The sequence below is a fragment of the Erythrolamprus reginae genome, chromosome Z (assembly GCF_031021105.1).
Source record: "Erythrolamprus reginae isolate rEryReg1 chromosome Z, rEryReg1.hap1, whole genome shotgun sequence".
Lineage (NCBI taxonomy): Eukaryota > Metazoa > Chordata > Lepidosauria > Squamata > Dipsadidae > Erythrolamprus > Erythrolamprus reginae.
In genome coordinates this window covers 123,827,634-123,838,769 of record NC_091963.1, presented here as the reverse complement: position 1 = coordinate 123,838,769, position 11,136 = coordinate 123,827,634, and the positions used below count along the sequence as shown (strand labels likewise).

The following is an 11,136-nucleotide window of genomic DNA, read 5'->3' as shown; positions in this document are numbered from 1 at the left end:
TCTTTCCTCCTTCTTGGCCTCGGACGACTTTCTCTCTCTTCTGCTCAGCTCCCCTCCAGCCTCACGCAACCACCTCCCTCCTGAGGTGCAAGCAGAAGGCATGGGTGGAAGCAGCACTGGCAGCATTTATTCTTCTGCCACCACCCATTCACCTAGTTACCCAACCTGAGGTAAGGGGGTGACCCAGGAAGGAGAGGGTGGGAAACGCGAAGCAAATTTTCACCCCAGTGAGTGACACTGGTAAGATTGTAAGTCAAGGACTTAACAGTTCACTTGAACAATGATGATCATTCAAGCCACTCCCACCTGGTCACATGGCTGGCAAGCCACTCCTATCCAGTCACATGACCATTAAGCCACACCCACAAGATAAGCCACACCAACAGTGTGGCAGTAAAAATTTTGGCTGCCCATCACTGCTTACAGTAATGTATGTCTAGTACATCTTTCAAGTTGTACATTATGTCATTATATCTTCCATTTGGAGTTTTAAAGATGGGAGCTGTGAGGAGCTATTTGAGACAGAACAATATTTTAGCTCTTTCCCAGTGCAGTTTCTTCAGTAAATTTTTGGTAAATTTTCAGATAAATGTCACAATCATAGATACATTGTTTTTGTTTATTTTCTGATTAGGGATTAATAACAAGTTTCCTGTTTTTGGTTCTATTTTTAATAAGTACAAATAATTTATTAACAGTCTGTTCCTCAAAAATTTATATAATCCAGGAGAAAATAAATTTCCTAATGAAAACAGTGAGGAAAAAAATGGGCATCCTTTTGAAAAACAGAAGCTACATACAGTAGATGCTCATTCTAATGTTGGCATCTGATTAAACTGTCGTGGACATTGAAAATACAGACATTTAATCAATCACAGATGATAATAATGGTCAGTAAACTTCTGTGAATCTATATACATTGCTCAAAAAAATAAAGGGAATACTTAACAACCCAATATAACCCCAAGTAAATCAAATTTCTGTGAAATCAAACTGTCCACTTAGAAAGCAACACTGATTGACAATCAATTCCACAAGCTGTTGTGCACATTCAGCTTTGTACAGAACAAAATATTCAATGAGAATATTTCATTCATTCAGATCTAGGATGTCTTATTTGAGTATTCCCTTTATTTTTTTGAGCAGTATATTTTCTTACAATATAGGCAAATACAATGCCCTTGGCAATTAAGTTGAATAACTACATTACCCTCACCCAAACTGTTTTGTGTGATCATTCCCTTCTGCACAGATGCAATTAGCATTGCCTTATTATTTCATGTGGGAGTTATTTTGAAATGTTGAGGTTACTCTACATGGTCTCATGAAATTTCTGACATGATATCATAGAGAACAGTTCTGTATTTATTTATTTGGGCTCATAGATTGTTCCATCAAACCAATTCTAATATAGACATTAAAGGTAACCTTAGAGTACAAATTCAGAAGGTGGCGTGTTACAGTTAGAAAATACAAGGTCATCCAGATAGACAGTATATGTCTATCATTCATTGCTCCTCAAAACCAGCTGTCCTAAGACTACCTCAATGGAGTCACATTGAATCTGCAACAAGAAATGTGCTGGTTATAGTTTGTTGAGTGAAGGCTGAAGGTGAGCATGTAAGGAAATATGGAGCATGCAAGAAATCTAGAAATAAATCTACCATTTTATATGCATTAATTTAATTCAATTTAGGGAAGAATAACAATATATCTATTCAAGTGAAAAAAGAATTCTCCCATATAATGGAGTAAAAAAAAAGGTAAGGCAAGTGCGGGTTTATGTAGTTATACTGTTTTTTAAAAAAAATAATATATTAATTTCAATATGGTGTAAGCCACTTTTATAGTTATATCTTCCCAAAGCATATACTGTACTTTAAGCATATTAGAAAAAAGTACATACTAGTAGAGAATTAAAAACTCTTATTGTTCCTTTTAAGTGGAAGTAGTCTATACAATGTGAAAGAAATCCATATATAATTTAGTTTTCATCTTTCTACAGGGGTGGCATAATGTCATGTCTAACATTACAAACATATCACATTTTGTACTTGCTGGATTTTCTGGAAATCAAGAAACTCAAATTTTATACAGCATCATCTTCATCATCATGTATCTCTTTGTCCTGGTGGGAAACCTTCTGATTATTTTTTTAATACTATTCAACCACTATCTGCATACTCCAATGTATTTCTTTTTAATCAATTTAGCTATTGGTGATCTTGGTGTCACCTCTACCATTATGCCCAAAGCTATAGTTAATGCCTTCATGAATTCAAAACTGATTTTGTATTTTGAATGTATGACACAAGTGTTTTTCTATGTTTCTTTCCTGTCATCAAATTTATTCTTTCTCACGATCATGGCTTATGACAGATACATTGCTATCTGTTTCCCATTATACTTTGCATCCATAATGAAGTGGCCCACTTGCTTCCAAATGGCAGGAGGGGCCTGGGTGGTTGGATTTCTGCATTCAGCTTTACACACAGGGAATATTTTTTCAATGCCTTTCTGCTCCAATATTATTAACCAGTTCTTCTGTGAAGTTCCACAGTTGATGAAGCTCTTCTGATTCTTACCTCAGTGAAACCTGGATTCTTGTCTTTAGTTCATGCTTAGGAGTTGGATGTCTCTTATTTATTTTGTTGACCTATGTATCAATCTTTACTACAGTGATGAGTATGCCCTCAGTTGAGAAAAAAGAAAAGGCCTTCTCCACTTGCATCCCCCACCTAATTGTTGTTTCCCTATTCATTGGGAGTAGTCTCTTAGCTCATCTGATATTACCTGCTAAATTTCCATCCAGATTGGACCAAGTATTTACCACACTATATACTATGGTGCCTTCACTAATGAATCCAATAATCTACAGCATGAGGAACAAAGATGTGAAAGCTGCCTTTTTGAAATTGCTTGGTTGGAGATTATTTTGCAAACAATGTTAATTTCCCTTTGACATACCAATTTGTTTGTCATGTTAATTTTGAAATTCAGCTTACATTAACTGATTAAGCATTTCCAATTGCATATATATACACTCCCTGGTACAGAGCTGGAGGGATCAGGTCTGGTGGCTCAACTGTTAATTCTCTGCCTTACAAGGCAGAAGCTGCCAGATCGAATCCCAGTAAGGAAGGGTGTGGTTAGCTGATGAGGCTAGAACAAGGCCGAAACGGTACCATCCTAGTCTCCCTGAATTTTAAAATTTCAGCTAAAAACATTTGATACATACATATATTTATATATGTAATATATATATATATATATAATCCCAGTAAGGGTATGGCTAGCTGATGAGGCCATAACAAGACCTAAATAGTGCTATCCTAGTCTCCCTTAATTTTAAAAATTCAGCAAAAACATGTGATATATATATATATATATATATATATATATATATATATATATATATATATACACATACACACGCACACAAACATACACACACACATAGGTTCTTTTTATATATTATAAATTATGATCCCTTGCATCTGACAAAATAATTTTTTACCATATTGCATCTCTTACAGCATCAATTCTATTGGGATTATGAAGATACCTTTCAATAAATTATTTTCATATGTTGTAGTTTCAAGTTAACTTCCTTTTGGAAATATGAAATTGTAATAAGAAACAAACTAATGTAACCAAACAATGTATAAGGGAAATGGGTTTTAAATCAAACATTAATTGGGTTTTAATGTCTGATTTGAACGTTTTATGCTTTACTGTATATGTAATTGTAATCCATCCAGAGTTACCATATGATAAAATGGGTGACCAATAAAGTTTATAAATAAATGTTATGTGGGGAAATCAAAAAAGAATCAGTTACTTTATTGGATAATTGTGTGCAAAAGATATATAAAGCTAGTGACATGAGTTAACCAAAGATTACCAAAAATTCATGTTTGTTTGTTTGTTTGTTTGAGTATGTGTATAGTCATGAATGGATACCAATATATACAGGTCTCCTAAATTATTCCAGCTCTAGATATCAAAGTTGGGCTTTCTTATAATTTTTTCTAAGGAATATTTTTATAGAAGATTTATGCTCTTTAAAAATATTAGTTTCCTTTCATAATGAAAGAAGTGGAATAAATGAATTGAGTAGGGAATGTATTTTAAAATTTCTAATAACAACTAGTGATGGGCGAAACCAACAAAGTTCGACTTTGGCAGATTTGGGCGAACGTTGCAAAAAATTTGGGTGACATCACCGAACCCTGAACCTGAACGCAAACCCTGAACTTTTAAAGAATAGAGCCGCAGAAGGCAGCCCTGTGGTTGCCCACAAATTAAATTTGCAAGAGAGTGAACGGGGATGCAGAATAGCAGGAGGAGGCAACAGCAGCCACCCACCAGCTTTTACCCAGCAATCCAATATGCAGCAGGCATCACCTTTTTCACAGTAATCCCGTGTGATAGAAGGCCACGCGCTCTGTGGTGCTATCGGTCTCTGGCCTCTGTCACCAGTAGTAGCAGCTTGGGGCTTCGGCTTACACAGAAAAAGGAAAGGCAGAGAAAGAAGGGAGCCCTGTGATTGCCCACAAATTAAATTGAGAGACAGCGCTAGTGGCTTTGTCTTGCATAGAAAAAGGAAAGGCAGAGAAAGAAGGCGGCCCTGCAGTTGCCCACAAATTAAATTTACAGAGAGCGCTAGAGGCTTCAGATTACACAGAAAAAGGAAAGGCAGAGAAAGAAGGCGGCCCTGTGATTACCCACAAATTAAATTGAGAGACAGTGCAAGTGGCTGTCTTGCATAGAAAAAGGAAAGGCAGAGAAAGAAGGTGGCCCTACAGTTGCTCACAAATTAAATTTACAGAGAGCACTAGAGGTTTCAGATTACACAGAAAAAGGAAAGGCAGAGAAAGAAGGCGGCCCTATGGTTGCCCACAAATTAAATTTGCAAGAGGGTGAACAGGGGGTTGCAGGGTAGCAGGAGGACGCAACAGCAGCCACCCACAAGATTTTGTACAGCAATCCTGTGTGATTGGAGGGCATGTGCTATGTGGTGCGCTGAGTCACTGGCCACTGTGGGCAGTAGTAACAACAGACTGAACACTGAGGGTTTTTGGTCCATGTGTGATGTTAGCAACCTGGGCATCATCCTCAATCCAGAGCTAACTTTAGAAAACCATCATTCGGCTTTGGCGAGGTGGGTGTTTGCCCGGGTCCACCTTGTGCACCAGTTGCAGCCCTATTTGGACAGGGAGTCTTTGCTCACGATCACTCATGCCCTTATCACCTTGAGGTTCGACTACTGCAATGCTCCCTACATGGAGCTACCTTTGAAGAGTGTTTGAAAACTTCAACTCGTCCAGAATGCAGCCACACGAGCAGTCTTGGACCTTCCAAGAAATGCCCACATCTCGCCATTACTCTGTGGACTGCATTGGCTACCGATCCATTTCTGTGCACAATCCAAAGTGTTGGTTATGACCTATAAAGCCCTTCATGGCATAGGACCAGATTATCTCCGAGACCACCATCTGCTGCACAAATCCCAGCAACCGGTGAGGTCCCACAGAGTTGGCCTCCTTAGGGTCTCGTCGACAAAACAATGTTGGCTGGCGGGACCTAGGGGAAGAGCCTTCTCTGTGGGACCCCCGACCATCTGGAATCAGCTCCCCCCAGAGTTTCGCACTGCCCCCACCCTCCTTGCCTTCCGAAAGAGCTTAAAAACTCATCTTTCCTGCCAGGCTTGGGACTTTTAAATCTTCCGCCTAACCTATGAATGTTTAAGTATGAGTGTTGAATGATTGGTTTGATAGGTTTCCCTTTTTTATTTAACTTAAACGGTTGTTTTAATGTAGTATTAATTATAAATTAATTAATTGGATTGATATTATGGGGGGGGGGTTGTATATGCTGTGAGCCGCCATGAGTCCTCGGAAAGGGGCGGCATACAAATCCAATTAAACAAATAAACAAACATTGCACTTTTTAATTACTGTAATGGCTTGGTTTATCACTTTTACATGAACTTTTTCCACCCAACCAATCTGCTCGTTGGACAAGTCTCCCTCCCTCTGGATACAGGAAATAGCTTTCGCCCTGGAAGCAGGTATTGCTTTCCAAGACTAGAAGGACTACAGACAGCATGGGAGAACTTTTGTTCAGACAGGAACAGGAGCCCCCCTCCCTCTGGATACAGGAAATAGCTTTCACTCTGGAAAGCAGGTGTTGTTTTCCAAGTCTAGAAGAACCACAGACTGCACGGGAGAACTTTTTTTCAGACAGGAACAGGAGTCCCCCTCCCTCTGGATACACAACATAGCTTTGGCTCCGGAAACAGACATTTCCCAGACTGCACCGAAGAACTTTTTCTCAGACTGGAACAGGAGTCCCCCTCCCTCTGGATACAGGAAATATTTTTCGCCCTGGAAGCAGGTGTTGCTTTCTGGGACAAGAAGTTTCCCAGACCGCACCGGAGACCTTTTCTTGAGACAGGAACAGGAGCCCCCCTCCCTCTGGATACAGGAAATAGCTTTCGCCCTGGAAGCAAGTGTTGCTTTCCAAGACTAGAAGGACCACAGACTGCACAGGAGACCTTTTCTTCAGACAGGAACAGGAGTCCCCCTCCCTCAGAATACAAAACATAGCTTTGGCCCTGGGACCAGGTGTTGCTTTCCAGGACAAGAAGTTTCCTACACCGCACATGAGACCTTTTCTTCAGACAAGAACAGGAGGATCCCCCCTCTCTCTGGATACAGGACATAGCTTTCACCTTGGAAGAGGTGTTGCTTTCCAAGACTAGAAGGACCACAGACCTCATGGGAGAACTTTTCTTCAGACAGGTACAGGACCCCCCTCCCTCTGGATACAGGAAATAACTTTCGCCCTGGAAGCAGGTGTTGCTTTCCAAGACCAGAAGGACCACAGACTGCATGGGAGACCTTTTCTTCAGACAGGAACAGAAGCCTCCCTCTCTTTGTATACAGGAAATAGCTTTCACCCTGGAAGCAGGTGTTCCTTTCCAAGATTAGATGGGCCACAGACCGCACTGGATAAGCTTTTTTCAGAGAGAAACAGCAGGCTTGTTCAGACTTTGTTCACCAAAGCACGAGCACCATCCTGAAGATGGCGTATGGGACCTCGTTGAAATACCACCAAGATTCTATCAATCTTATATGGGAAAAGACCTGAATATGCCAAGACCCACCTACCTATATCCATGAAAATATACACATACATACATACATACATACATACATACATACACACACACACACACACTCACTCTCACACACACACACACACACACACATACATATGTATACACATACACAGACACACAAAGAAAAATGGGCCAATTTGTGAAAGAGATGGAAATAGTTGGAAAAGGCAAATGTTACTCCTATTAGCTGTAACAATAAAAACCATATGGTATCTATTGTAAATTAGTTTATTATTTAAACTGCATTATTAAAAATAATTAAAGATAAAACATGATTTTTTTTACACCAATTATTTTAATGATTTTATATGAGTCTTGATTCAGTTATAATAACTATAACTTGCTCTTCCCCAGAGCTCTCCAAAGTGCCCCCTGCACTTCCTTGTTTCGTAAACTATAAATCAGTGGGTTAAGCAGTGGTGTAATGATGGCATATAGTACTGAAATTAGGGGATCTTCTTCTATAGAATGAGCAGATGAAGGACGTATATAGGTGTAGATAATGGTGCCATAAAATATGCTTACCACGGTGAGATGTGATCCACAGGTGGAAAAGGATTTGATCCTACCATGAGCAGTGTGAATTTTGAGGACAGAGGAGACAATGAATATGTAGGAAAGAAGGATCAGGCTGAATGACAGAATCATAATGCCACCAGACAAAGTGAAAGTCACCATCTGGCTAACAAAGATGTCAGAGCAAGATAAGCGTAGCAAGGGAGGAATGTCACAGAAAAAGTGTTTAATTTTATTGGAGTGACAGAAATTCAGAGAAAAGACCATGGCTGTAGTAATAGTGGAATTCAAGAGGCCAATACTCCAGGAGGCTGCCAGCAAACGTAGACGTATTGTTCGGTTGATTAGAATAGTGTAGTGCAAGGGTTGGCAGATAGCTACATAACGATCATATGCCATGGCTGAGAGAAGGACACATTCTGTAGCTCCTAAAGCACCAAAGAAATACAGTTGTAGTGCACAACCTACATTGGAAATGGTTTTGTCCCCTAACAAGAGATCCCATAGCATTTTGGGAAGAGTAGTGGAAATGTAGCAGATCTCAACAAAAGAGAGATTGCCAAGAAGGAAGTACATTGGAGTTTGGAGTTGCTGATCTATCCCAATCAGTGTAATGATGATTAGATTCCCAGTTAAAGTAAACAAATAGAGAAACAGACCTATGACAAAGAGAGTAGTCTGGTTGCTTGGATTAATAGAGAAACCCATTAAGAGAAATTCTGTGACACTTGTCTGGTTCTGATTTTCTGTCAGTCTGAAGTCCATCTTTTGTCAGGTTATTTCAGCTTCTTGGGCTTGAAGAGTTCTCAGCTGTTTTAACAACCAATGCTGGTACTCCCCAAAAGTGACAGTGGAAAAAAACCTGTGTTGATTAATAGTTAATTTATAAATCAATTTTGTGCATTCTTATCCTCAGAGCAGCTTCACATATAGGCAGCAGATTTAGATCAGGATAAAAACTCAGCTGTACTGAGCTGGCAAGCCACTGGCCAATTTACAGTCGAATATTAAAACCTCCCGCTTTGGGAATCTCTTGCAAAAAGATGTTAAACTGATCCAAAATATTGTTCATGTTCTTGATGAACAAGTCACAGTTGCTATTAGAAACCAGTAAACCTTAAATAATATGAAGTAAGGCTAGAGAACCTGTTAATTTCAAATTCTTTCCAATTGTCATTTTTGTGAGTATTTCACAACTGATTAGATGAATCTGAAAGTTTTATTCTACAAATAGATTGTAGAAATTGAAACTGAAAACTTTTAGTACTTATTTTTGCTTTGTTTATTTGTAAATTTGCAATTCATGCACTAGTCAAAAAGCTTTCCTAGATAACTCTGTTTTCAGTAATGTATAAAAAGCTAATAGAGGGGGAGGTAATTGAATGTCTGGAGAAGGATATTCCCAAAAACACTACAGAAACAGAAAAGCAGTGCCCATAAACTTACCTTTTAAAAGTGAGAGACTTCTGGTAGATTCTTCAGGAATCTAAATATCAGGCAGGGGGATATGGAATATTTAATCTTTAATTATATAAACACAGCATCTTAGTGTCATTCAGTAATTCTAGAACAACTCAGTAATTCTAGAAAAAAGAGCTAGAGCCTTTCCCCCTCTTTTGCTTTATTGGTAGAGCAGAATAACAGAGTTACAGGAGACCTCCAAAATCTTCCAGCCCAATCTCTGATCAAGCAAAAAATCTAATATTCATTTCAAGCAAATGGTTGTCCAATTTCTTCTTAAAATCCTCCAATATTGGAGCACCCACATCTTCTGGAAGCAAATTGTTTCACTGGTTAATTGTTCTAACTGTCAGGAAATTTCTCTTTCAGTTCTAAGTTGTTTTTCCTTTTTGATTAATTTCCATCCATTGCTTTTTCTCCTGTCTTCAGGTGCTTTGGACAATCTTATAATTTGATTATGAAAAGTTACCATGATAAATATTTGGATCAGGTAAATGGGGTCCATCTTTTCTTATGGTCCAGACCTCAGGACATGAAAAACCAAGTCTACTCTGAAAAGCACTGTATCAGAGAGAGAGATAAAATACAACAATCCCACTGGCATTTCATCATGATCTACTTCTGTTTCATTAAATATAATTCACTGCTAATTTTTAGAAGCAGCTCTGGGGCAGAAAAAAAAAGACTTTAGGAAAAGCTGGTTGCAATGCTTTCAGTAAGGGACACCAAGATCAAAGTGTAGTCTACCTTATAGTGTAATCACAAAGATAAAAGATGTATGAAAATGTTAGGATTGTTTTGAAAAACAACAAAACCAGTTTAAAACAAATGCAATAAGACATAATATGAGAGACAGAAATCATTTCCAGTATGGGCAATATGTAGAAAAAACCAATGTCTAGGAAAAACAAAAAACGACAAGTTTCCAAATTCAAAAGCCGATATAAAAGCATTTGAAATCAAATTAGAGCAGAATGCCTTAACTACTACAGCAAACAAGAGGAAAACCTCCTACGACCAAATCTAATAGAGCTTTCTACAACTTTGTCAACAATAAACTCAAAGACTCTAGACCCATCCCACCTCTCAAAGGACCCAACAACAAAGAATATCATGATGATTCATCCAAAGCCAACCTCCTCAACTCTTTCTTTGGCTCTGTCTTTGTTAACGGCAATGGCTCATCCCCCAATTTCATCAATCACACCTCAAACTCCCTCAACGACCTAACCCAAGTAGACTTCACTGAAGACCGAGTTGAAAAAGCATTACATGACCTTAAACCTTCTCTATCAATCAGACCAGATGGTCTATGTGTTTACTTCCTAAAAAAGCTCTCCTCTGCCATAGCTGAACCAAAAATCTTTCAGAACCAGCATACTTCCTAAGCTATGGTCGAAAGCAATGGTCATCCCCATCTTCAAAAAAGGAGACCTCTCTCTTGTCGATAACTACAGACTAATTTCACTATGCTGCGTCCCATGCAAAGTCATGGAATCAATTATAAACAAATCAATTACTCTCCATCTAGAAACTAGTAATTTGCTCTCTAACAAACAATTTGGTTTCAGAAAGAAACTATCTTGCAACCTGCAGCTCCTCCACTGCAAAAATATATGGACAACTCATCTAGATCAAGGGAAATCTATAGATGCAATTTATATCAACTTCTGCAAAGCCTTTGATTCAGTGGTCGACAACCAACTACTCCTAAAACTCAAATCCTATGGCATCTCAGGATTCCTCCACAGCTGGATTACAGCATTCCTGTCAAACAGACAACCAGTGGTCAAATTAGGAAGCACCCTATCCAACCCCATCCCAGTTAAAAGCGGTGTTCCCCAAGGTAGTGTACTGGGACCAACGCTCTTCATTCTCTACATCAATGACCTTTGCGATTACATGTCAAGCAACTGTGTCCTGTTCGCTGACAATGTAAAACTCTTCAACACCACCGATAACATAACTATTCT

The 11,136-nt window shown here is 38.8% G+C and overlaps 1 protein-coding gene and 1 pseudogene across 1 annotated transcript; one reads left to right on the top strand and one right to left on the bottom strand.

The window, feature by feature from the left end:
• The first annotated feature begins 2,020 nt into the window (after positions 1-2,020).
• On the top strand, positions 2,021-2,951 carry LOC139175886 (olfactory receptor 14I1-like; annotated as a pseudogene).
• A 4,568-nt stretch (positions 2,952-7,519) lies between these two features.
• On the bottom strand, positions 7,520-8,467 carry LOC139175959 (olfactory receptor 5F1-like). Its single transcript, XM_070767378.1, has one exon. The coding sequence runs from the start codon at positions 8,465-8,467 to the stop codon at positions 7,520-7,522; it is 948 nt and encodes a 315-aa protein (XP_070623479.1).
• Positions 8,468-11,136: the final 2,669 nt, after the last annotated feature.

Bases quoted from the DNA above. Each gene is read 5' to 3' on its own strand.
- LOC139175959 (XM_070767378.1), bottom strand. From the start codon at position 8,467: ATGGACTTCAGACTGACAGAAAATCAGAACCAGACAAGTGTCACAGAA.